Source organism: Mauremys mutica, chromosome 12 (assembly GCF_020497125.1).
Source record: "Mauremys mutica isolate MM-2020 ecotype Southern chromosome 12, ASM2049712v1, whole genome shotgun sequence".
Taxonomy (NCBI): Eukaryota; Metazoa; Chordata; order Testudines; family Geoemydidae; genus Mauremys; species Mauremys mutica.
Genome location: NC_059083.1, coordinates 69,339,741 through 69,366,873, shown reverse-complemented (window position 1 = coordinate 69,366,873; position 27,133 = coordinate 69,339,741). Strand labels below are relative to the sequence as shown.

General features: G+C 44.0%; 1 protein-coding gene across 5 annotated transcripts in view; it reads left to right on the top strand.

Moving 5' to 3' along the window:
* TMEM104 (transmembrane protein 104) overlaps positions 1-27,133 on the top strand; it is a 65,677-nt gene that overhangs the window by 1,026 nt on the left and 37,518 nt on the right. For 3 of the 5 annotated variants that reach the window (XM_044982360.1, XM_044982357.1, XM_044982358.1), the window contains exons 2-8: positions 1,806-1,912; positions 6,312-6,433; positions 10,795-10,876; positions 11,917-12,016; positions 12,674-12,754; positions 18,962-19,061; positions 19,933-20,041. In XM_044982360.1, the coding sequence (XP_044838295.1) occupies positions 1,868-1,912; positions 6,312-6,433; positions 10,795-10,876; positions 11,917-12,016; positions 12,674-12,754; positions 18,962-19,061; positions 19,933-20,041 (639 nt within the window). In that variant the 5' untranslated portion in view covers positions 1,806-1,867. Of the gene's footprint in view, positions 1-1,495; positions 1,520-1,805; positions 1,913-6,311; positions 6,434-10,794; positions 10,877-11,916; positions 12,017-12,673; positions 12,755-18,961; positions 19,062-19,932; positions 20,042-27,133 lie in introns of those variants that run through there. The other 2 variants (XM_044982361.1, XM_044982362.1) reach the window with 2 other exon arrangements.

Genomic DNA, 27,133 nt, shown 5'->3' with positions numbered 1-27,133 from the left:
TGTGTCACATGGGTTTTCTCTTTGCTTTGTCTCTCCTTGTTCCCACCTCTATTTTATTGTCACTGGGTGTTTGAGGCGAGTCTGTCTTTGTAGTAACGGGAAACAGAGACGGTGCTGCAGAGAGGCGTTCCAGGAAAGTTCCGGACCTTTTCTTTTATTCCCTTTCTTACAGACAGTCGGGGTCACCAGATGTAGTAACGGGAAACAGAGACGGTGCTGCAGAGAGGCGTTCTAGGAAAGCCCCGGACCTTTTCTTTTATTCTCTTTCTTACAGACAGGTTTCTCATTACTACATGATTGATATCAAACAGGTTACTCATTACTACATGATTGATATACTTGTTTATTTCCTACTAATTGGTTAAGGCTGGCTTTCCTCAATGGGCCATTGTCTTGTGTCTTCCGTGTAACTAAGACTTGCATAACAGAGTGTACCTACTGTACCGTACTATGAGGGGAACAATACCAAGGTTCAATGCAGGGACAGCGTGGTTTGCCAACACTTGTACCCACATGTCTTAGAGTTGCACGTTTTTCTATGTTGAGATGTCTGCTGGCGTGATAATTCTGGGCTTGGCTCTGTAGCAGTCTTGCTTGGTTTTGATTTGTCTTAGGCTTTGCTGTAGTGTTTTTAGCATCACTGTCTTGGGTCCGGTTGTTTGCTCCATTGAACTGGAGATTAATATTGTCACTTCCAGAACAGGATCGTTATCTAGGAGGGAGTTATATTTGTTAGCTGATCTTAGTTTTTCATCCTCTACTGCTCTGCTGCAGGGGAAGGAGGGGATGTTTACTGTTGTGATTGAGGTGGTGCCAGAAGTTGAATATTCTTCTGTGCATGGGCTTGGAGAAAGTTTGTACTGATAAATTGTGCCAGCTGGCATAGTTGGTTGTTAAGACAGGACCCAAACCTTTTCTCCTATATAGTAGGATGAGTTTGATTAAGTTCTCAAGTAACTGGAGTAGTGATTTTATTGCAAAATTGTAATTATTTAATGGCTTATAAATTCTTCAGAGGGCTTTTTTTTCAAATGCTTTTATAGCTGTTGAGAAGTCTCCAAATGCTTTTATTTTGGAGGCCTAGGTATATATAATTCAGTGTATCCTGTTTCTACATTCAGAATATTGGCTGGCTGTTTTTTGGAAAGTATATGGAGAGATTGGGGTTGTTGGATGTTTTTTATTGTAGCAATCTGCAGAATAACTCATGTGGTGGCAGTATATTTCTAAAGCATATTGATTATTATTTGAGTGATAGTATGATTAGATCATCCTTTATAGAACCATTGTTTTCCTACTGAGTGGGTTAGTGGAAATCCCAGGTTTGGTGGCCGTTTCAGTAAAGTTGGTACATTCCGTAAGAGCTGCCATAATAGGTCAGACAGATAGTCCATCTAGCCTAGTATCCTATCTCCAACAGTTGCCCATAGCAGAGCTTCATGGGGAGAGTATAGAACAGGACAATTATGGAATGATCCGCTCCTGTCTTGCACTGATGGCTTCTTGCAGTTGGTAACTGGTAGGTATCTGATGTTCAGGGAAAAAGAGTAGGGCTATCTGATAACATTTGTGCGCTTTATCAAAGCAGTAAAGAATTTTGAATGCAGGTGTCAGGACAGTGTGTTGGAGGAGGGGGCATCTGGAGGTGTGCTCATATCCCAGAGCAGGAGAGAGTCCCAACTGCAATTCTGCTCAAATCTTCTTCTGTTTACAGTAATGGGTTGCCCATTGTTGTCCATCGGTCTTTCAGTGGCATCATGAGCAGCTGCTGATAATGATAACCAGTTTTGGACATGTCTCTTTAGGCCAGGCGTAGCAGAGACAGAAGATACCTGCTTCTCCGTTCCAGGCCCCTCTATCCTCAAACATGGCGGGTGGCATTACCGACACAGGGGAGCTGTACTCTCCTTACGTGAGTATTACCATTGGGATGCACCACTGCTGTTTGTTCAGTATCTTCTCTTCACAACCCTGCTTACTCTCAGGGTATGTTGTTACTTATCTTCCTGGTTCCCAGTGAACAAGGTAATCAATGTCAAAATTGCAAGGAATGCTAGAAGATATTAGGATAAGGGCAGTAGAACATGTTTAGCTTGTTGCCCAAGGGATCTTGGTTTGAATTACCACAACAAGGGCCACTTGGGAGTTTGAAAGTATCTAGAGTTCGGTGAGTTAGCTTAGAGAACGTTCATCCTGTCTTTCAGACTTCATATGTTAAGTTTGGTTTGGTCCTTTTTTTCACTTGTATTTATGGTCAGAAATGTGAAAATGGCATCACCTTTCTGCCTGTCTCTGGTCCATATGTCTTTTGAGACGCATCTGTTCACTGATACAAACTAGTTTTAAATAATCAGTTATAATGCTTAGTATTTGCATATTGTTTTACATCGCCAGTTACTCTACAAATCTTAAAGGGACACAGTCAGCCTGATACTTAATTGATTGAAAAAATGAGTTCCAGGTAGTTTGATAGTACACCTGCCCTTGAGCCCTCTTGCGCATTTTTATGGTTTTACATCCACATTTTTAAAAAAAGTTTTCCTCCTCTCCCCTGATCCTGTGTGAAAGACTTGCACAAATAGGTGTAGCTGTGTGGGACGCTGAAATTCACTATCTACAAAGCATTGTCAAATATAAAAAAAACAAAGAGAAAGCTTAAGGGAGGAAACCTTTTTTCCTCTGATCTGTTTGTTAGTCATCTTATATATTAATTGTAACAATGATACATTTAAAAAAAAATCAGACAGACATGATTTTTCAATGGGATGTCCTTACAGCATCCTTTAAGAGATAGGTAAGTATAATATCCATTTTACAGATGGGGAAACTGAGGCATTGAAGTAAAGTGACAGTCACTATCAGAGCAGGGATTAGAATCTCAGGTATTTCTGGCTCTCAGCCTTGTGCTCAGAACACTAGACCTGACTTCTCTTCAACCTGGGCCCTGCAAAGACAATACAGCTATGTGAGCATAAATTAGTCTGTTCTTTTTTTTATGCATAATCTCAACATTAGTAGTTAAATTTGGATTTCTTAATTTATTACAGTGATGATATAAATGGCAGTGCATCGCTCAGGAATCTAAAATACTGTTCTGAAGTGTGGGATTTGCTGTATTAACTCCTGCGTATTAAAAATGCCTGGCTAGTCTGAGGCACTAGTGACCATTTTAAGATCAGATAGTTCATGAACCCACAATGCTAGCAACTAGTTCTATATACCACCGGAAATGCTGGTTTTTATATCTAATGGGGTTCACAAAATATCAGATCATAAAATTGTCACTATCCCATATTACTTCCCCAGAGCTTCATTTCTGACGTGATCTTAGTGGTTATCTCAAGGCCCAATAAAGATAGAACAAATGCTTTCCACCACCTGAGATCCAGGAATCTCAACTTTCAAATGCTAAAAACATTAATCTCGAGTCTAGGAACCCTCAAAAGCTGAGGGTAGAATTGGGCATTATGCTCATAAGAAAATTGGCAGCTAAAAGCAGGTGAAGGGAGCAGGGCAGCAACACAGTAATCAGAAAAACCTGATCTTAAAGCATTTCCTGTCTGATTACAGTTTTTTCATAATTTTTGTTGTCTTGTGCTTTTGTATAGTCTTGTAGTCTTAAGCATTTTCATGTCCAAGAGATTCCAGTTGACTCAGTTAGGTGGAGAAAACATTATGTGAGAGAAGATGAAGACGACACTTTTTTTAACTTGAACTACAAATGGCACTAATAGCATGAACTTCTCAGACGTTGCTAGCATAGGGAATTAGTGCAGAGGTACCTTTTAAAATGCTTTTCTTGCAACTATTGACATTTTTTCTTAGTCAACATTTAAAAAACTCATGAATAAAGTAGTTGTCAAGCTCGTTCTCAAGGTCCAGTATTTTGTGACTTGCCAAGAGCAGAAACACTTAGGTCCTGAAAGCTTTAGTCCTGGTTCACCAATGTTGAGAAGGAAAACTACTCTCTTCTTAATGGGTTTTGATTTCCTCATTTTAAGTGAATTTTCAGTACTGACGTTGGCGAAGTCATCTTTTGACTAGTAAGCCAACCCAATTTTATCTTTGCCATTGAGGGGGAATAGGGAACCCTGGGATGTTGTTTTTAGTTGCGTTTCTGACTACATGCAGAATTCAAAATGTTAGTGTTGCGGAAATCTCCTGGAGTCTGAGCTCTAGGGAACTGTAGCTATCTCATTTCCTCTGAGGACGCAGGGCTCTCACTGCCCCAGAGTCTGAGGACAGTAACACGATGCCAGTCTTGGCATCTGTTCAACCAAAACCAAGAAAAATCACCTGGGTTTCTGTCCAAGAGTCCTTCATTGCAGAGTGAGTCAGGCCCCTGGGCACTCCAAACACAAGGGGATGTATGCAGGAAATGACAGGCTCTTGTCACTCAGTTGGCAGACTTTCTGCAAACTGGGAAGGCTCCATTTTAGTCCTTTGGGGGACCAGCTGATGTTCATGCTTGCAGTGAAAAGGTGTAGTGACTCGTTGTGAGTGTAACAAAAAAGGCTTGGCGTTGTGTTTTGTATGATGTCTCCAAGCTTGGCTCCTGTGGTGTCTGGCCACCCCAAGCATTACATGTGGATTTCTCTCTCATTTGCACAAAAATTCTCATATGATCTTACAAGGAAGCGAGGAGACTCTCGGGGTATGTCCCATACCATGTTTGCATTAAGAATGGGAGGGTAGAGTCCCCTCCCTTTGCTCAGTCTTCATCTTCCTCCTTTAGCACAGGAGGTAGGGTCTGTTTCTTTTCCACCACTTGCATTATGATGACCCTAAGCACTACATGTGACTGAAGTGGGAACAGTTTAGAACAAAAACAGTGAAACAGGAAATGGGGTAGGTCAGTCCTTGTGCAGTGGAAGGGAGTAGGTTGTGGAGGAATTGCCCACCATTTCTACGATCCCTGCTCAGTGCCTTAGAGGAAGAAGGCAGAACTCAGTCATGTAGTGTAGAGGAAAATTATTTCCTAGCCTCCAATCTGGCAGTCACTTTGACCAGCTTTCAACTCTCTGGGCTTGTCTACATTAAACCAGTGCAAAACCCTGTGTGAACACCCTTACATTGATTTAAAACTGGCTATGGCTATATCTACATCTACATAAGCCAGGTGAAATCAATTGAAGGGTGTCCACATGCAGAGTTACACCATTTAAACGCAATCAGTTTAAAATTGCGTCTTTAGTTAAACCAGTGCAACTTTGTGTTTAGATTAGACCTCAGATGCACGTTGTACCTTAAAACTGCTTGTGATAAAGGACGTGCTTGGCTCTGAGGAAACATGAGTGGGCCACATCATGACACAATCCATTCTCTTTTGTTGCAAAGGGCCCCTCTCTCTCTGGGCTTCCAAGCACAAAGATGCGGAGTGAGTGAATTATGTGCACTAAGCTGAGGGCTTCCAGCCACAAGTATTGTCCAATACTATAGGTCACATGATGCTTGGAGGCCAGTCTCCTTTGGTCAGCAGATCTGGTTTTGCTGGCTCAGCCATACTTTACGAACAATGGTGGTAGGACAATGGAAGTTGAAAGTGTCTAGTGCTTCAGGCTATTTCAGCTCCAGACTTTCGATTTCAGATTAAACACTGACTTCACTATGGCAGCCTGTTTGTGGTGATGGTGCCTCTTGCATTTGTGCTAGTCAGTAAAGATTTAATCCCTGAAGCCTATGAGACTTGCACTGAGACTGTGGGGTTACATACCTGACTCTGCCCAGGGGGCTGGAAGGTGCCTTCTCTCTCTAGCTGTTGATTGGTTATTCAGCCAGTAAATTCCTATTTCCTTTCATTTAAAAAATATAATTAAATGAATTTCATGCTTCATGAAAATCAGGTTGGATCGTTCTGTCCTCAGCTAGGCATAGTGCAGGCAGGAGTACAGACTTCTACCGTACAACTCTATCCGTGCATCCCATTCCTTACCCATAGCACCTCCTGCATGTATGGACCTGGGGCCCTCCTCAGAGGAGATTGTGGTACTAAATTGTCGTAATGTGGGGTGATTGTGATGGAGTCCAATGGAATCTTTAATAGACATTTTTTTTTAACATTCCATAAATTGCAGACAGAACCAATTTGGAGGGAGCATCAATCCTGACTAGTGCGGTGCTAGTGCACTAATCCACTGCACGACCTTTCTGGCTCTGAGTGTTCCCCTCCACTTGTATTTACTTTTACCTTGTGCTTATCCTTCCTAGACATGATCACATTCCCCACACACAACCTGCCATGTCAGCGAGTTATCTTAGCTGATCCCCAGGGCGGCTGCAGACTCTAATGCTGATTATCTGGATGATTGCAGGTCGGCCTGGTTTACATGTTCAACCTTATCGTTGGTACGGGAGCCCTAACCATGCCGAAGGCCTTTGCCACCGCTGGCTGGCTCGTCAGCCTCATTCTCATAATGTTCCTGGGCTTCATGAGGTAGGTTTTTGGTCTCTCTCTTTGCCTGTCTTCAGCATGCTGGGAGTGTGGCTTGGTTTTATTCCAAGGGCTACATGTAAGAAATTGGGAGCAGCACGCTGGTGAGAAGCCCAGCCGCTCTGTCACCCAGCTGCTGGGATTTCACAATTGTGCTGCACCTGGATCCTGTTTAGAGGCTGTAGTTTTAATATCAACTTTCTGGCTAATGGATGTCTGCCATGTGGAGCTACATCTCCTCTAGCTGGTGGAAGGGAGAGGACTTTGTCTCCACTGCTCACTCTAGAGCCTTCTGGCTGCTGCATGGCAGAGGGTCTTCATAGAGTTTAAGGCCAGAAGGGACCACCAGATCATCTGTTCTGACCTCCTGTGTATCACTGGCCACCAATGCCACCCAGCACTCACATTCTATAAACCCAGCAACTCAAATAAGACCAAATCATTACAGCCCACGGGGGACTAGTTTATTATGTGCTACAGGCAGAGACTAGGAGAGACTGAGGTGCACTAGTGCCCAGCCCCCCCAGCAGGAAAACTATGATCCTGACAAGTGACACACACCCACACACTGCAGAGGAAAGTGAAAAACCTCCAAGCTCACTGCCAATCTGACCTGGGTGAAAATACTTTCCCAGCCCCACATACGGCGATCAGTTAGACCTGAGCATTTGAGTAGGAACCAGCCAGCCAAAGTACCTGAGAGAGAGAATGCTCCATGTCACATCAGCGCTCTGGCCCGCTACACCCAATCTCCCATCTCCAGCCATGGCCATCCCTGAGATTTCCAGAATATACTGGGCAGGGAAATCCCCTCTAGACCCCTGCAGGTGGCCAGCTGAAACCCTGAAGCATGAGCTTCACTACTCTGCCCTTCCACCAGCCTCTGTTTTTGGGGTTGTCGTCCTCCCCCAGGGATAACTCCAGTGCTTGTCTCTTTGCTAGTGAATCTTTCCCAATCATCAGCAGCATGGCAAAGTTGATGTGATTCCTGACAACTTCACTTCTGCTGACTGCATTTTGAATGGTGGCCGTGAAACTGACCTGTCATGTCAATTTCACTTTGGCTCCTGGCAGGGTTCTGAGCAAGGGACACTGGAGCTCCGTCTGCCTGCAGATTCGGGGAGGCAACTCTGCACTGACTTACATTTGGAAGGTTAACTTCACAGTCTTTGGCACCCATGCATAACAGGGAAGGCTACTTATTCACCACAGACAAATGGAATTTTCAAATTTTGTTCTGAGTCTGCAGAATCAGCACGCTCTGGCTTTAGAACTGAACTGAATCTGGACTGGATTGACTCAGGTTATAAACTCCATATATGTCAATCACTTCTGTGTATGGACCATAACCTTTTAGGTATGTTGCACTGAGAAGACATTAGAATAATCAAAAGATCACCTGGGTCCTTCAAACCCATCTACCCCATGGCTCTTGGGCACAAGCAGTTTAAGCAGATGCCCGAGTAGAGTTGCAGAGGAGCGCAGTTTGGTAGCGATTACACAATCTGCGAGTTGCTGAATCTCCCATCTGCTACCAGGAGGAAGTAACTTCCCTGTAAAACTATGCCTACCTCATTCCTCCCCTTCACCAGTCTGGGATCTTGGAAACTCTCAGGCTGACTTGAAGCTGACCAGACTTCAGCTTGGTTTCCTCTGCACTGGTGCAGCAGTTGCAGCACAGGAGGTGGAGCTAAGGGTTGTTGCTATAGTTGTGTGATCTAGACATTCAACCTGGAAACTCCGGTAGTTGATGGTGTCATCTTTCTGATGAGATGTAAAGCCTTGTCTGGATCACTGGTACTCATGAAAGGTCCCCTCTCACTTTTGTAAGAGTATTGGGATGTTAATCCAGGTGTCCTGGCCAAATTCTGTTATGGGTAACTCCATTTGCCAATCTCAGTTCCTTCTGCAGTTTTGATTGGATACAACTTTTTCCTGTCCTGCGCTGTTTGGCTATTAAACAGAGTCCATGTTTCACTGCATTGCCGTGGTAAATGAAATTATCTTTGTAAATCCCAGGTGTGTTGAGGCTTAATATTTGTAAACTGCAAGAAATCTGAGAGGCTCTCTATAAAAGTCTGGTTAATTATTATTGACAGACCTAAACCCTGGAAGTATAAGTGACTGTTGGATTCAGATGCAATCTGTTTTTAAAAACATTATTTCCAAAGCATGAAGCCCATATACAGAGCTCCCTACCATCTGCTTTGGTTCTGCCTCAGTTTATATCTTAGTGCCAGCAGGGGGTGCAAACTTTGCTGGCTCGTCCATGATGCTCTTGTGCCAACCTTGAAATGTCACCCACTGGTGCTAAGTGCTTTGTGAGCCTATTTCCCCTGTTGCTTTCATTCCTGCATTTGCTCTTCTGACTCCCTAATAACCTCTAGAGAACCTTCAGTGCAGTGAGAGTCTACATGGGCAATCATTGTGTGGAGTCCAGGAAGGGGCTGCAGTACTTTTATCCTCGCAAACCTAATTTCTCATTTGAACTTGATAAATGAATTCAGTCCGTGAAGCAGTAAGAAACTGTGTTTGAGCCTTAAATAAGATTGATTTTAGTTTTATTTAAAAGGGCGGTAGAGGGGAAAGAAACCTTAAAATGGTCATTTAGCGGAGACAATGACAATCAATTCCTGAAAGCGGCAAAGCAGATTGTAATGGTGAACTGGGACCTCGATGGGTGAGTGATTCTAGCCATCTCCTTGGCATTGGGTTAAAAAAAAGTTCCCTCTCGTTATTTAACTCCTCCTTCAGTCACTGGCAATATTGGTGGTGTATGTCCTATGATTTGCTTGCCGCTCTGAAATCTGCAACAATAATAAACCATTTCCCTTCAGTAACACCTTCCTTCTGAGGGTCTTGCAGTGTTTTACAGCCACCAAAAGATTAAGCCTCACAACAGTACTGTGAGGAAAGGAAGTATGTATTATTCTCACTTTACAGATGGGGGAAACTGACTCGGGATTACAAACCCTACCATGTGATGCTCCATCTTCCTCTAAGAAGCCTGCCCCCATTGTAGTGGGGTAGCATGTAACTTGTGGGCCATACCCCGTACTGGAGATATAGGCAGATGCCTGCTCCATTTATGCAAATTAGTTGCAGGCTTCATGCTCCTGACAAATTTCCAGTGCATTTTTGGTTGGTCAAAGTTTGATCACCTCTGACATAATCTTAGAAATAAAAGTCTCCTTTTATTTACTGATATTTGCACCTAACTGTGGTTTTATTTGGCTGTTTTAACATGTTTTTACACAAGCATTTTGGGTGAGACTAATGGGCCTACCAGGCCCCAGATGCTTAAACAAAAATACTTTAAAACAACAAAAGAGATCGTCTCCTGGATGTGATAATATACCAGGAAGCAACCACAACTGTCTCCAGATTTTTAGTTTACAAAAGAAAAAACATACTCTTGCCTGTTTCTATTCTTGCGAAACAGGAATAAGGAAGTACTCTTATGAATATTTTACATCCATGTGGTACCTTACATCCCAAATTGCATCATACTGTGCGCCTACAAAGCACAACTGAAATGCAACCGTCTCTGGGTTGAAGGACAGCAGCAAGCTGTGGTAGAACTCCTTGTACAAAAAGAGGAAGAGGAGAATGCTGATGAAGGGTGCTGGGACAAACCCCTACTCTTACAAAATATGCTAGGGGATCTTTAGTAGCTACACATAACAGACAGGACTCTGGTTTAGAAGATCTCACCCTAAAGACCCTTCACACAGTGAACTACACAATACTTCATTTATCTGAGTCAGAAAGGTGAAGAACCGGGTCAGCCCTGTCAGGATTCAGTCCTGCCTGTGGATCTAAAGAGTTCAAAAATTCCAAACTTCGATGCTTAGGGCTCTGTGCCATTGTTTTCACTACTGTGTGAGAACATCTAGGTTACAAGATTAGAGTTGTTAAACTCTGTCTCAGTCCAGCTCTTAGCAGAACAGCATCCCAATTGACACCCGTGGGGCAATCTCATCAGAGTCCCAGGGCTGAATGGGTCACGGAGATGCTTGCTTCTAAATATGGTCCCATGTACTAGCGGGACAGTACAGAATCTTGCTTTGCCACTGTCTGCATTGTTCTCTGTTCCATACAAAAGATGCTTCATTTCCCAGATCTGTCAGTCCAGCATCTCTCCAACACTAACTTCACATAAGAAATGTAAGACTCTCCAAACCCTAGAAAATCTCCTCTGCACTTCTTCATTCTTTACTCAGCAACAGCTTGGAGACTGCAGCACATACCAGAGCTACGGAGAGCCTGTTGCCCTCGGAAAGCCCAGTCAAAGTAATTTGCAGTGATCTATTCTGCTGTCCTTGTTAGCCATTAGTAATTGCTAAATTTAATTTCCCTTCTAGTTACATGACTACAACATTTGTGATGGAAGCCATGGCCGCTGCTAACGCCCAGCTGCGTTGGAAGAGAATGGAAAAGCACAAGGTTTGTGTCATGGCCTTTTATTTCCCAATCTCTATCATTCTTCAGTCCCTAAGGGTTCTCCTCAGATTACTGTGCTGGCTCTGCCTCGCCTCATTAGTAAGTCTAATAAAGGAATAAATTTCCACTGTACTTAACGTCTTCATATAAAATACGGTCGTTCTCTGTGGTATTTGCTCGTAAAACCTAGGATTTTCTTTTCCTGCTTCAAAAATCCCCGACCCTGCCCATATGGCTCCCAATTTAATACTACTGGTCTTGGCCTGAGATGCTCTTTAGAGGAGTTGGGGAGAGCAATCCATCGTTCAAGGTGCATTAAGATCTATAAATTATGTGAGATCCAGCCGCTGCAGGCCACTGTTGATCCAGCTGGAACGCTCTTGTTATCAGTTATTGGGGTCGTATTCTAGGGACTCCTGCTGGGCATTCTCTCTGGCCTCTGGCCTGACTGTAGAATTTACCCCTTCTCTGGGTTTGTCAGCTCCTGGGTTTAGTGGCCTTCATGACGCAGTACAAAGCATAATTTTTTGGTCAGACTTTAATCGCGATCAGTAGGTGGGGTGGAATTGTGGAGTGGGTTTTCCTGCTCTGCCTAGTTAGGGAAATGCAAAGGTTTGGGTTTTTAAGAAAATGTAATCTGGTGCCCACACTGTGAGTCTGGACACCAAATCTACAAACTCATTGCATCAAGCTTGCTTTATGATTTTACTGAATGGACTTCCTGCTCTTGTGTATATGTCCCGCCCAGAAAGAGAGTAGCTCACTTCGTCATTAACCTCATAATGCCCTGCCAGTGTTGTCCTCCATCCCCAGAGTGCCCTCCCCACGTTCCAAGACCAGGAAATATGGTTCCCTGCCATCTCCCCATGTGCTCACCGGTCTGTACCTTCCAGTCCCCTTCTCTTTAGCTATGAGCACATGGAAGTGAGGCTTTTTCATTGGGTTGTTTCAGCCTCCTTGTACTGTTGCCACAAGCTGTGCATTAGCTAGCAGACATCACAGAGCAGAACCTGGGCAGTTGCACTCATTTTCTTACCTTCTAGGAAGACGACGATGAAGATTCTTCTTCTGGGGTCTCTGATAGTGATGTTCTCCTCCCAGATGGCTATGCACGATCAGAGACGCGGCCTATCCTGTCAGTTCGTAAGTATCCAGCTTTTGCTGCCACTTGCTCGCTAATAGGGAAGGAAAGGTCTCTCCCACTTCTGTGGAAACCAAACCCTTTACAACTGCCCTCTTGTAAGTGGAGTAAGACTCTTCTCCTCCACCTTTCACCCTGAGGGCTAGTCTACACTTGAAAGTTAATTTGAATCAAGATAGGGTGTGAATTTAAAGCACCATAACCATTCCTGAACAGCTCCATGAAAATTGATTAAGCTAAACAGGAACAAGACCTTTTTATTCTAGAATAAGAGTATCCATTCATGGAGCTATTCAAGAACAGTTATTTTGGAATAGACAAGCCCTTAGTGACAGATGAGTTCCACATCCCACGAGCTCTCTTCTAGTTCATGCCATTATGGCTTTCAAGATGGACTAGTGGATGAAGCTAGTTTTACTCTGTTGCTTCCAAACAGAAGAAGCTTTTTCTTTCCCCTTTTACCTAGAACAATTCCATCTGGTCACCGAGGCATAAACATCTTGCTTTGGAAACCTATAAACTGTGTGGAGACTGTATGGCAGGGGTGTGTGTATCCTGGATGGTGTTAACAGGATAGATGGGATGTCCCCAGATGGTGCCTGTCCTTCCTTTGGCTCATCAAGAAGAGTGAGTGGAACTTTCTTTTTTCCAACTTGCAGAGAGACGTGGCTCACCCAGTATCTTTGAAATCACTGAGAGGGTGGAAATGGGTCAGATGGCCTCTATGTTCTTCAATAAAGGTAACTACCTCACTTTCTCAAGGGTTCCCAAAGATCTTCCTGAATGGGGTAGTTCCTTAAACCTGGGCACTTGTAACGTGGTGGTGGAAGCAGCTGCTGCTATCAATTCTGGGATCTCTCTAAACCTCCTGATTCTGATGACTTGACAGTTCCAGCCAAACATGCCCCCATCCCCAAACACCTTTTTGTAAGATTTTTGTTACTGCCTGTCCTCCACTGCAGCTGCAGAGAACGAGATGTTATGGACTCATTTCCAACCCAGCCAAGGGAACTACACCAGAATCTAGGTAACGGAAGGCAGAGAGGCTGTAATAGGTTTAGCCCAAAAAGTCCTGAAGCATAATGGGCAGATTTCCCTTAGCACAGGAGATTATAAAGATTGTAGGAGTAACAGTTGCTTCTGCCCAGCATGACTGCTCTGACCCTGACTCTTCACGCCTCCTCTCTCCATATCCTCTGGTCCACAGCAGCAGAGCCAGCAAGTGTGCTGCTCTCAGCTTGAGGACACTGTTAAGATGCAGCACACCAAACATTTCCCCGCTCAGTTAGCTTCAGTCTGAAGGAAGGTGGTCAGTGAGGAGCATTTCTGAGAGCACTTGCCTGTGGCTGGGTAAGTGATCTCTAGGGCTTCTCTGATCCTGAGCTTCAGTCCGAAAGGGTCCCTATGCACACCTGATGGATGCAGCCATCTTGTCTTTGTATCAAGTGTTTTTTATTGTGGGACAGAAAACACATCTATAACTAGAATGAAATAAGAAAACCATACAAAGGTAGCTAATATAGCTTTATATTGCAGTCTCACACTATAGAGATACAAGCCATAGAAAACGAGAGAGATGACACTCCGAGCATAGTGTGTTAGTGAAGAAATACCATGCGGAGCCTGAAAACGATCAGACAGACGCCATGGTGGACAGTTTTGATCTCTTGCAGCCAAATGTCTTGTGAATGGCATGTTCCTTTGTTCACCGGTATTTTTGTTAGTGCACAATGGGCTGCCTTTTCCACTGCATTACGCCAGTTTTATGCTAATGTAACGTCATTGAGTTCAACGGAGAATCAGGATCGGGGCGGTGGGGAGCATTTTCAAAAGCACCAGAATCATTTGCGAGCACAAGTCCCACTGCCAGTGCATGGGAATCCTTTCAGCGGGTCTTGCGCTCCTAGCTCACTTAGCTATTTTGAAATTCCCACCTTAGATCTCTAAGTGCCCCCACTCTAATGGTGGCGGACGAGCAGTGTGGTCTGAGCCTGGGCCTGGAGCTTCTAATCCCAGCTCTGCCACTGATTTGCTGCACCTTGGGACAAGCCTCTTTGCTTGTGGGTGTTTCCCCAGCTGTAAAACAAGGCTAATACTTACCTACCTCACAGGAGTGGTCTGGGGATTCATATTTGTAAAGCACTTTGAAGAGGAAGAGTGCTGTGTACGTGCTGCCTAGCAGGATTGTTTTGGATCCTTGTCTATATCGGCAGGTGTAGCCTGCTAGATTAAGGGGATGTTGCAGAAAGGGGGCAACAGGTCAGCCATTGCATGCACAAATTTCAAATTGCTGGCAAACCCTCTTCAAGTGTATTGGAGAGAAGATGATGGTGACTATAATACCTGGTACTGGAGAGGGGGGGTTATAAGGGAGATTACATTCTAGGAGGCTGCAGCTGATCTTAAGCCAGGGGTTCTCAACCTTTTGTCCTGGTGACCCCTTTCACACAGCAAGCTCTGAGTGCAACCCCCCCCTTATACATTAAAAACACTTGTTTATACATTTAACACCATTATAAATGCTGGAGGCAAAGCGGGGTTTGGGGTGGAGGCTGACAGCTTATGACCCCCCATGTAATAACCTGGCGACCCCCTGAGGGGTCCCGACCCCTAGTTTGAGAACCTCTGTCTTAAGCTGTAATCACTGATGTTCGAGGCAGTGTCTCCCACTAGAGGGTGCTGGGCGTACATGTACTTCTCTTCTAACCCGAGTAAGAAAAACTACACATACATTTCCTAGCAATGCCGTATTACTTGCTTAATACTTTACATTTAATCCCCTTTCTTAAAGTTTTATTTTTAGTTTGCGTTATCAGAGTTGGATGCTAGGGCCCCTTCCAAAAATATTGAGGGTCCCTATGATGGGATGAGAGCTCTTTCAGGAAGTCAGGTGGTGCTGCCAGAGAACACAGCATGAAAACACTGTGACTTCCAGATAAGACAGGAGATCGACCTAGTTAACTGTTCATGGGGGAGCTGTGACTCATTTCCTGCTTTCCCTCCCTGGTCAGGAGTCATAGCCTGATCCTGTACTATTGCTCAGCTCCTGTTCAAAGGTGCTCCCACTGTTTTTGCTAGAAAAGCTCAAACCTAAGAGATCAGAGAAGAGCCAAGTTAAACATGCTTCTCTGTAGACTGTCGGAGCACACCAGTCATTTGAAAGGCTCCACAGAGATCAAAGGGCCCTGAATGAGGGGGTTGTGCAGTGATCAGTTGGTTATTGGTTAGAACGAGAAATCTAGGCTGTCAGAAGCTGGAGTTTGAAAATACTAGCTCAAAGCATTAGCCTCTGCAGTTGTACCTTTAGCAACTGTCTCTGATGTTTGGATCCAGATGCTGTGTAGCACAGGCAGAGATGAGGTGTCAGGGGGCTCTATGGCTATTGGAGAGAAGCGGGGGGGGGGGGGGGGGGGGGGGGGGGGGGGGGGGGGGGGGGGGGGGGGGCTTTGTCACAAATTCTTACCAGTGAGACTCATTGGCCTGTTAAAAGGAAAAACCCCGTTGTTACTAATGAGTTCTCTGCTCAGTTCCCTTGACTGGTTTAACAATCTGACAGGATGTGAATCTGCAAACCTCGGAGTTAAGCTGGGGATAAATCTTCCACCTCTGATTCTCCATCTGTTTTCTGAAGGGGACTGACTTACGTTTGGGCTGCAAGGAAAAATAAAGGGTCCCCACCAATTTCCTTTTAAAGGAGCCTGCTCTGAAGCATGTCTCTCTCTGGTCACAATGTTGAGCTCTCTCTGCCAGGGATCCGGGAGTCATTTATCATCATAATAGATTCTGTGCACATTCATCATTTGCCGTCCTCACAGGAAGTCATTGATCTTCCCGTTTTGTGTCCAGTAATGAAAGTATCGATCAGGGAGGGTCGGTGGCAGTTTATAAACAGAACTGACACTGAAGTCCGCCTGCAGTCAGAGAAGATGGGGGAACCTCTTGCCTGAACTTCGCTGATTAGAAAGTCAGGCTGGGAATGCTGCATGTTCTTTGAGCTGAGCTGCCTGAGCACAACACAGAGCACCAAAAGGGACCCAGGATGGTGCACGGTTGCATCCCAGAGATCAGCAAGTCAGACTTTTAAAGATCTGGGGTTTCAAGTTCACCAACTTCTTAACTCTTTATTCCCATAAGTTTCTTGAACTAAGTAGAAAGCCTGCATAAAAGCTACTGCATGGGCAGTCATCAGAAGAGGTGGGTGTTGGCACTTCCTCCACTAGGACGGTTACACTGGATGGAAACTGGGGAAGAAGTGGAGGGATTACTAGGAAAATCCGACTTTGAGCCCTAACCTTCTCTTTACATTTTAAGGACTCATTTCAACACAAAGGGCTGGAAACTGATTATTAAAAACTGAGACATCTTGGATTAGCAGCTCTGTCTAAAGAGTTAACTTTTTTTTTTAAACTGTCCTTCCCCCTGCTCCGGGAATCTGATGGTTTTCAGAGTTACAGTGATTGTCCCTATGTGACCATCTTAAAAATGCCCCAAGGCACTAGTTCTCCTTGCGAACAACTGGGGGGAAAAAACCACCCAAATTGGGAGTTTGTAGGATAATGGCCTGACTCTTTTCTGAGGGGCTGAGCACCTGCAGTTCCCCTTTAATAAATATGACATGGGGCCGGAAGGGAGAGGGAGACGTTTCCGAGAGAAGGACCTCATTTTTCAAACTTTGCCAAAAGAAAAACGAACCTCCCATGGCTACAGAACATATATGAGAAACAGCTTTTTGAGAAACTTAGAAGAGAAGGTCAAAATCAGGTTTATAATGAAAAGCTGGTTGGAGGTCGCTTCTGTGGCTCTGTAATATGGACATAATCTCAGCACCAATGTACCTCAGGCATATCATCAAGTTACACGTCCTCCCACTTTCTTCCAGTCCCCTCCCTTCTGTTCCCCCATGTATATCTTGAGAGAGTCTGACATTCTCCTTTAGCTGTCGCCTCAGCTGTGAGAGGTACCATCTTGGAGGATCCAGTGAGATGAGGGGGGAATTTTTAAACTTGAGTAGGGGATGCTGGTGCTGTAATAATATTGAGACCATATTTTGATTTCTTTTGGCAGAGAAGGTGCCTTCCAAACAGGAGGTCATTAATCAAGTGGGCCACAAAAGCTAGAATATTTGATTTGGTTTAGAGGGAGACAGAGAAACAATGTACAGAATGTAGCATCCAAATACCACAGTGATGAGTGCAGTGGAATTACCTAAATATATGGTAGAGCTTCTAAACTACAAAGCCTTGTATGAGCATTAATCCTCCCTCCTGCAAGGTAGTCAGTGGTGCTAGCCTCGTTTACAAATAGCGTACATGAGACAGCGAAATAAAGTGACTTGCCCAAGCCACGGGGAGTTAGCATCCCTGGGGATTTGAACTTGAGTTCATCATGCCCAATTCTGTGCACAGACTTGTCAAAACATCGTGTTCTCCTCACGCTCTTCTCTTCTAATGCTTGCTGCTTTCTTTTTTCCTGCTAAAGTGAAACAGTTGCATGCTTTTTCATAGCTCACTTGCCTTTGAACTAAAATCTGTTGAGATTTACTTTGTATTGTTTAGACTGAGGCATTTGGCTCCACTTTTTCAAAGTTGGGGCAGTGTAATTTGGCATCTCTTTATCCTCATTGATTTCAGCTTATGACAGCAGAGTTTCTTGTGTGTGCCCCATTAAGATTTTTGTGTGTGCATAAAATTAGCTTTGTTGCAGAGGTTTTCTATTTCGTCTTCCTCCTTCCAGCTGAATGCAGGACAGGTAAAACCTGGTTGTGATGAATGGCTTTGTGGGCAGGCGAGAATGTGTGAAACTTTTGTAAAACTCAGATTTAACATCATCAGAAGTACTGCTGCAGAATTAGTTTTCACGCTCCACAGGGTTGAAACTAAGCTCAGTTTATAAACTCTGCAGGAGCCTTCCAAAGAAGCTTAGCTTCAGCCCTGCAGAACCTGGGAGCTCTGCATGACTAAAACCTCCTGGCTAAGAGGGGGAGGGATAGCTCAGTGGTTTGAGCATTGGCCTGCTAAACCCAGTGTTATAAATTCAATCCTTGAGGGGGCCATTTAGGAGTCTGGGGATTGGTCCTGCTTTGAGCAGGGGGTTGGACTAGATGAACTCCTGAGGTCTCTTCCAACCCTGACATTCTAAGCTCTTGAGGAGTTCAGGAGATTTGTAGGTGCAGAGTTTCAAGTCAGTGCAATGCTAAAGGGCCACTCTGCAATGAGCAGGTATTCAGAGTACTCTGTCTTCAGTCTTCTTTAAACTACCTCAATGCTGTGTTGCACCCCAGGGGTGCGACTCTCAATGCATTTCAACTTCACCAGTCGCTTGGCACTTCTCGCTTTCAAGTGAGATGATTTCCACACAGGAATTGTGCCACTGGCACTAATGAATAAGTTTATTTAAAGAGTGGGAGAGAATGAAGAGAGAACTGAATGGGCTTGGGTGTTCCTACTTGAATAGGGCACCTTTTACCTTCAGGTTGCTAGCTTATCTGTCCCATGTCAGACGGCCTTCACCACCTGATGTGTAGCTTATGTGAAAGGAGTTGGTTACACTCAGTCCACTTTCTAGCAAGTGGGTGTCCGTGGCACCAAAGCCATCATCACAATTGTCACTAGTCTCCCTTGTGGGCCATCTTAGTGGAGAGGTCAGGGATTTAATGGGCCAGCAGTAAGCTTTGATTCTTTGACAGGGCTGTGGGAGGAAGCTTGTACTGCTTCTGCCTATGCTGTACATCTCCTGTGGGCAGAAGATTCCAGCCTCCAGTGCAGCTAGCTTGGCACCTCTCACCTGCATGAAATTTATCACCAAATAAATACATACATTGGTGGAGAAAATGAAATAATAAAATCCCCTGGCAAGGAGGCGATGTGAACCGCCGACTCCTTTAGGAGCAGAGTTCAAGGATCCACCTGGCCCCAGCCCTTCTGTTAATGCATTTCCTTTTCTTACAGTGGGGATCAACTTGTTTTACTTCTGTATAATCATCTACCTCTATGGGGACCTAGCGATCTACGCAGCTGCTGTGCCAGTCTCGCTCATGCAGGTGACCTGGTGAGTGATGGCAGTTCTTTGTAAGCCCAGGGATCTAGTGCACTAACAATAGAGGATGGAACAGATCCCTTTGCGTTTGAGTGCTTCTGCGATGGAGGGCTAACAAATATACAGCATACCTGGTTTTGCCCTTGAATTCTGAAAGCCAGAGAAGGAGATGACCCAAGAATAGGTCATCGGCGTTTACAGATGGGGTAGTGAGGTTGGACACAGCTAAGCTGGCATTAATTGGCTGAAGAGTCCCTCGACCTGATTTGAATCTAAGTCCTGTTTACCCACGTGGTTAATGCAGCACTGGCTGCGGCAGGATGAACTGCACTGACCCCACCCAGGTGTTTGCTTGTTATTGAAGGACCGTGCCCAGGTGTGATCCTTAGTAAGTTCTTGGCCTGTCGGTTGAGGTGGCCAGCTAGGCTGACAGTCGAGTCCTTTTGTGATATGGATAGGTGTCCATTAAGAATTAGACTGAGACCAATTCCTTCCTCATAAGCAACAATAACTATCCGAGAAGAATGACGTTTGTTCACGTTCGCTCTGGGCTCAAATTGAAGTAGTGTCCTGGAGGTGCAAGTCTCTGTATCCCACTATTAGTAACTTCAAGCATCTAGTCCCATCACCTGCATCTTTAAATAGATTCTTGGGCTCTTTGCAGTTATCTCTGGTTACATAATTCTGAGTGATTTATGTTTCCTGGGGCCTATGATAGAGCAGCAAGAGCAGGGGAAAGTCTCTGCATGTCTGTGTCGCAACCATGCCCCATTCTCTTTGACTGGAGGGGAGAGGAAGACGCAATTTGTGTGTTCAGAGGGATGTTAATTACTGTTTTCCTTTTGTTTCCCTCTCTTTCCCCTCCCCACCATCCCATTCTCAGCAGCGTAACTGGCAATCACTCCTGCGGTGTTGAAGATGTCACAAAGTATAATGATACAGACAAGTGCTGGGGGCCAATCAGGAGGATTGATGCTTACAGACTCTATCTGGTGAGTGCTCAGAACTGGATGACTGGTGTGGTCCCTATATCCGATTTGGTCTGAAATGTTGTACACAGGTTTCTATGGCATAATGTGTTCAGATGAACAGCCAAGGTCAGGAATTCTGACTTCAGCCCCGTCTGATTTGCTGAATGCTCTCACTGCCGGCTTGATAGCCTGACTACATTATAGTTTGGCTAACTACATTGTGCTAAGCGAAATTTCCCCTGCATTCTCTTTAGTATGCAGTATTCTTCACTTTCCGTCCTGCGTGCTGTCTATCTCAGTACTGTTTAAACAGGTGTTGTGTTGCAACCCAGAAGTGGCTGCACTTCAGTGCTTGGTGACGTGATTCTGACTTTATATAGAGTCTTAAAGTTTACTGTGTGTATTAGGATCCTTTTGGATGCAAAGCTGTATATGAGTGTTAGATCTGTTCCTATATAGCAACAACTTTTGTGTGTGTGTGAAATATTGTAGTTTTATACAAACTTCTGCTTTTTGAGGGGGAACATGTCACCAGACACTGTTCTGTTTCTGTTATGTACCATTTCAGTAGCATGGCTGGCTAGCTTAGGATTTTCTAGCCCATCACCACGGTATCAAAATGGTGTGGCTTTGCTGCATGGCAGAATCAAATTCTTTGACTTGAGTGGGAGTTACATGCGAAGACAGAAACCATTGTTTGGGGTAAGAAGTGGGGAGAAGGAGGTGAAGAGCTTTAATAGCTTTGAAAGTAAAAGCAGCCTGAATCTCAGACCTGTTGGAACTTTAGCTGGGGGTTTAAACAGAAAGCGGAGTGGAAAGAGATAGAGGAAGGATGCATCAGATCATCAGTGCCAGCAGGTAAACCCAGGGGCAGGAGTAAAGATAAGCAATGCTTTCAGTTGCCATCCTAAGGAGAGTGTGGTGGCTGGATCACATGCCTGAGCACTCCTCACTGTTGCAGTAATAACACTGGAACAGGAACTAGATCTCAGGAATATTAGTAAATGTCACAGCCTGGTTAATTATTTAAAAGAAATATTATTGCTTTATTAAATTGCATCTTGGCCTATTTCTTTGAAAACCTACATGATTGAGGATTTTCGCTCTGAATTTCAATAACTCTTTGACTGAACAGAAGGAACTCGTCAGGAAAGGCAGAAATGCATTAATTACTAACTGCGTCTCCTAGATATTACACCTATAACTCATAAAGATAATTGAAAATTTAAAAAACCCAAACAAACAACCTTACTTGCTGCTGTCTGAGTGGGCAACTTTCATGAACTTTATTCCCCCTGCTTGTCTTTGTTCAGGTTTGAAGGTTAGTTTATCCTCTAACGTCTGTGGCAGTGATTAACCCTTTCTCTATTGAGTAATCAAGAAAAAGGTTTCAATGCTTTTCTCCACCTGCCTTCAGTGGGAACAATGCTGTGTGATGCTATGAGATATGGTTAGGTAATCAGTGGAATTGCTCCAGCGATGGGCTGAACATACAGAAAAGCTCCAAACTGTCAGTGCAACCTCTGAGCTCAGTAACATCTTCACTAATATCTCTACCATTTCCCACTAGATAAGCATATTGGCAACATTGTATGTCGAAGAGGACAAATCAGGACTCCTGTTCCCAGCTCTGCAGTTCAATTGCTGCTTGACCTTGAGCTAGTCACCTAACCTCTGTCTTCATTTACCCCTCTGTAAAAGGAGGGTAATGTTAACAAAGCTCCAAGAGTGTTGACACTTAGCTGTCTATGAAGCACATTGAGATCCACTGCAAAAAGTGTTGTTGTCGTCAAGGTCAGGAGAACTATTCATATGGCACACCTCTGAAGGGAGTTTAAAAATTAAACTGACTGTGGTGCTGGTGAATCTTTTTCACTGTTCTGTTATAACTTGTAAACAACAGGTGACCAATGGGTATGTCTGCGTTATATTTGTCCAGGGAAAAAATGTCTCTCCTTCATGTTGCAAAGTGGCAAATTTTACAGGGTATCATTAAATTATAGCAATGTGCATTTTAACAGTCCAGTGTCAATCAGATGTTACTTTGTAAGGAGCTAGAAATGCTTCAGTACAGACCTGATGGAATATAGGTTTTCTTCTCCCTTTTTAACTTTGTTGCAGGGTGGATTTGATTTAAAGCAAATTGATTTAAATCACTAGTCAGGAAGACTCGATTTAATCATGGTTTTCTACATAAAAATCTTCTACATTAAAACTTGTTGGTTGTTATAATCTTAATACATATTCTTCAGAACTCAGAGGTAGATGTAGGTTTCATTTTCAGAAGGTACACACTATACATTTTTAAATAGTGATTTATTTAGAAAACTTTTCAATTAATTTTACAGCTATATCAGAAAATGAATGATTTGGTTATTTCATTTACCAAAGGTAATTGAAGCAGATATTTATGAAGTCATCAGGAGGTGAACTATCTTCAATTCAACAGGTTAATCATTAATATTTGGAGGATTTTCTTTCCATGCTGTATTAGGAGGAGAACAGCACCAGACAGACATCTAAATTGTTTTATTTAACTAAAACAACAAAATTAAATATTCTGGATTTTTTTCTTCAATGGCAAACATATAATATTTTAACAAAAAAGCATATGTCCCTCGCTTCTCACATTTATCTCCAGACTTCTCCTTGTCCAGATCTGTTCCGCCCCCAAAAATCTTCTATTCATTGAACTTTTTGAAACTTTGCACTTTTATAGAGCCGTATGGGATTGACTCTGTGTACACAAATTTGCAGAGGGACAATAGAGTTGAGGTCTGTTATTTCTCACCGCTATATATTATTTATTTATTTTTTTAATAACATTTTTGCTGTTAACAAGCATGTTACCTCTGGACATACACATCCACAATCTGAGATCTGCAAAACTAAACATCTCTGATAGTATATTCTAGACTGAGTGCTCAGTCCCATTGGGTAGATAGAAAGGTTAACCTAAATCTATATGGAAGCCTGTGGAACCCCATAAGATTGGATTCCTAATCCATGAACTATTGGAACTCATTTACAAAACTTTTCTTAAAGATTACGTGAATATATTGTCTCAGACTGTAGAATTAGAATTTATAATCCCTATTCCATGATGAGATATCTTTGAGCTATAATGTATCTTAATTAAAACTATCTTTAGATTTTTTTCCTCAAAGCATTTTATCAAAAAAAATCTGATTTTAAATAAAAAAATAGGATTTATTTATTTTAAATCATTGATTTTTATCCACCCTGCTTTGTTGGAATTTCACTTTGAAAAACTCCACAGATGAAAGGATAACTTGTTCAAAACCACAACAATCTTCAAGGAAGTAGCATAAACAGTCTGAAATTTATGCTATAGGAGAGTAGGCTTTGTGGCCAAACAGTAAGACAGAATTGGGTAGACCAGACTACTGAGTGACACGTTCTACCAAATGAAAAAGGCCTGCTGTTCTTGTCTCTGGTTGCATTGTTTCAAACCCTGTAGTCACTTCTTTTTCCACAGAGCAGGTTGTAGTGCAATCAAGCTTTTTCTTCTCAAAACATGATGGTGCTTTGAGATGACTATTGCCTGAAGTGTTGGGGTTTTTTTTCCCGAGCTTAATTGGAATATTGTATGTAGTACAAAATTAAAACTTGACATCAGCCATCATGTGAAATGTTTTATACTGCAGAGATCAATATTTGGCAAAGAGGTTTCCTAATTCAGAATGTGTCTGTGTCTACCACAACACTTTACATTCAGCATGGAATAACTATCACCTTAAACTGTCAAGTTTGTATACAGAAGTGGATCCTCTAGGATCAGCAGGCTAGCCAGAGCCTGGTTGTGCAAAGGGGGAAACAAGACATTTAGAAGTGGAGAAGGGGAATAAACCTCTCAAGAACATAAACAAATGGGACCTTCTCCTCCGTAGCATGAGAAATGTCCCTAGAAGCCAGGGCCCTTTTGTTCTGGAGTCCTAACTCTCCCACTTGTGAATGGGTTCTGAATCAGGCAGCTGAAACCAAGGAGCTTTTCCTCATACTAAATCCTGGTATGGGAAGTAGAAAAAAGACAACACAAGAACTTAGAAGGAAAGGCACACTGTCCTCCAAAGAAACCAGCACTGTTCTTTGGGAGCATCAGACTGTCTCCTGAGCTCTTGTCTCTAGTTTCCCGATCTTTCCTGGCTGTTCCCCATGGCTGAGCTGCAGGCTCAGCTCTGAGGGAGTCTAAGCAGGTCAGCACAGTCCAGCCAAGTTCCCACCGTAGCCAGCACTCTGCTCCCTACCCTCAGTTAGAATGAATCCCCCTCAGCTCCCACCTCTTTCTGCGTGTACGCAGCCAGCAATTACTGGCAATGTTTTTACTTCCATTTTTTTCAGACTAAATGGTCAAGTTAATGTTTTCTGCGGAATCTGTGGCAACTGCAAGAATCATACCAATTGGGCCTTTTTCACCTCAAATGCCACCTGTCAGCAGAAGGTCAGTCCTGCCTCTCCCCCAAGGACTCTGTTTTTTTTTCCCTTCCCTTTTTTCTCAATTGCAGTAATCACTGTTTCAAGCACCGAATCTTTAGTCTGGGGAAAGGGAGGAGAGAATGATTGACATAAAATCCTATTTATTGGTTTAATGTCCAAAAACTCCTCTGGAAATGGGCTCCATTCCTGCTTTTTGGGAGTGGATGTTGAGCACCATGTACGTAATGAGACTGTTTAGACTGATTAAGTCCCTCTCTGGAGATTTGCGTGCCTGTGCAGCATTTTTATTACTGCTACAGAGTCTAGCACACGTATGTGTGGCTGCAGGGACGACACGTAGCCTGCTGGGCCCACAGTAACCTTCATCCTGCATAAACTGAGTGTTGTTGGTCATAAATTGCGTCCCAAAATACGGGTGGCTTGTGATGAAAACAGGTCATGGAAAATGTTGCTTTTACTCAGTTGTACTCCCTCCTTCCTGTCCTGTTACTTGATGCTTGCATTTGCCTCCTTGGGTTTGGAAGCTTGGGTTATGAAAAGCACGGCATGAGTACGCTTGGTGCAGCATGCAGGGTGAATCGGCTGGTAAGGGAGGCATGGGCTACATGTCCTGTAGATGGCAAACGTTGATTACAGTTAAAGGAAATTGGTAACTTTTTTGTTCTTCCCTTCAAATCAGTTAGTCACAACGCAGTGGCATCCTCCGCAGCCAGAGTGACTTCTGGGTCATTTGGCTGTTTTATGCCCATTTTTAAGGGCAGCCTGGAGTGAGGTATAAAGGGAGGTAAGATCTAAGTCTCTGCTGTTGTGTGTGTTTCATAGTGCAGTTAGCCTACAGATTTAGGGTCATGGTGCCCTGCTGCAATTCCTTTTATAACACTTCCCTTAAGGCCAGTCAAATGTCTTCTGGGTGGACTGGAGGAAGGGACAGTGGATTTAAGATTTAACCCTCTCTGCATTGGACTTGTACCTATTTCCTGTTACAGTCCTGATGTTACCCTTCCTTAGTGATATGGTGAAATAATGATTTTGTTGCTAGAGAAAAGTTGGCTGATTTTAATACTCATAAAAAAAATAAGGGGTTAAATCGTGGGACTCGCCAGCCATCTGGAGAGTCCGATCAAACATGACCGTGGCAAACGTTGCCTCAGTTCTGCACTGGGGCGGACGGAAATGCTTTCGCTTCCTCTCTTCCATCAGCCCTCCCTTCCTGGTAACTCAGGAGCCCTGTGTCTTCCCATAACAGATTGAAACTCCCAAGTGAGGGAAGCAAATGCCATTTTGGAGGAAGGTGCTGCAAAAGCTCCTCTCCCTAGCCTGGCGTTGCAGTATTTAAGGCTATCAGGTATATCTGTTCCATGGGAGGATGTGCTGGTTTTTGGCTTATTGGGAAAGGTACATGGCATCCACTTTTACAGGTTCACAGATGCTGCAGTATCGCAGGCAGCCCAGCGGGTGCGCGCCGACTGAAGATGGGAGCACAGATGGTTTAATGGAGATTATCCCAGTTGGAAACGTGCTTGTGCGGTGAATCAAATGAGCAGGCTCTTAGGCACTCACCATCCCTCTTCAGGAAGGGACAATGTCACCCCAGCCTGACGTTCTGATTAGAATAATGAGCAACCAGAGCAGGGTCTGTCTGAAACTGAGAGAGTCTGGTGTAGAAGGGTGGGGAGATAATCATGGGGAACAAAGATCTTCTCGTTAGATGCAGAATTTAACCTGAAGGGGCTAACGCTGAATTAGTACATTTTATGTAGATGCATTTTCCCCTCTTCTCCGGTCTCAGCATGGTACTTCCTGCTTGGGTTCTCTTTGATTGCAATCTGTAGGGCTTTTTTTTTTCTTGTCTCTTCATCTCCCTGTTCCCCCTTCTCCGACCCTAGAGCTGCCCCCTTGGTATCTCCCCCCGCAGCTCTGACTGTAACCTCACATCTGTCTCTGTGGGTATAAGGCTGCATTTGGGAACCTGTCCCTCTCATCTGGGCATAGAGGTGCCTTTGATTTCTCACTATAGACCCATGTCTCTGTTAATTCGTGTGCCCTCATTCACCCCCCTGTAGGGCTGGAGCCCTTGGCATACCCGATTTTCTGTAGATTCTACTGTTAAGAAACAATGTGCAGCCTCCCTGTTTAGAAGGTTTTACTGAAGGGCATCCCCCATTAAGCCAAAACTCTTCCACATGCGAGCGCCTGAGTACACAGCCTGCCTGCCTCGCATGCTAATGCCAACTGGAGTGGCCGTCACCACTATTTAACCCAAATGGCCCCTGTGCTGAATACAACCCTGGGTGGATAAAGCCTTTCCAGAGAGGGTTTCAAAGCTGCAGCCCCAGCTGGCTCTCAAGAGCTTACACTTAGCACAAACCCTTTTGAGCCGGAAGTATCTCAAATTGCCTTACAAACTATATATAAAGGATCACTTCACCACGCGGTGGAGCTGAAGTGCAGCCAGTTGTGTGGTGGAGCGTCTCAGCTGTTCGGTAGCAAGCAAAAATGCTATGCAAAAATTCAAGGCAGGCACACACACAAATTTGAGTCTTCTAGATGGGGGAGGGAGCAGGGGTGTCCACCCTTGGTGGAGGTGTCCCCCAAAACAGGTCTCACTCACTTTATATGATGGAGGGGATTTGTCGCAATGATGTCCCAGCATGA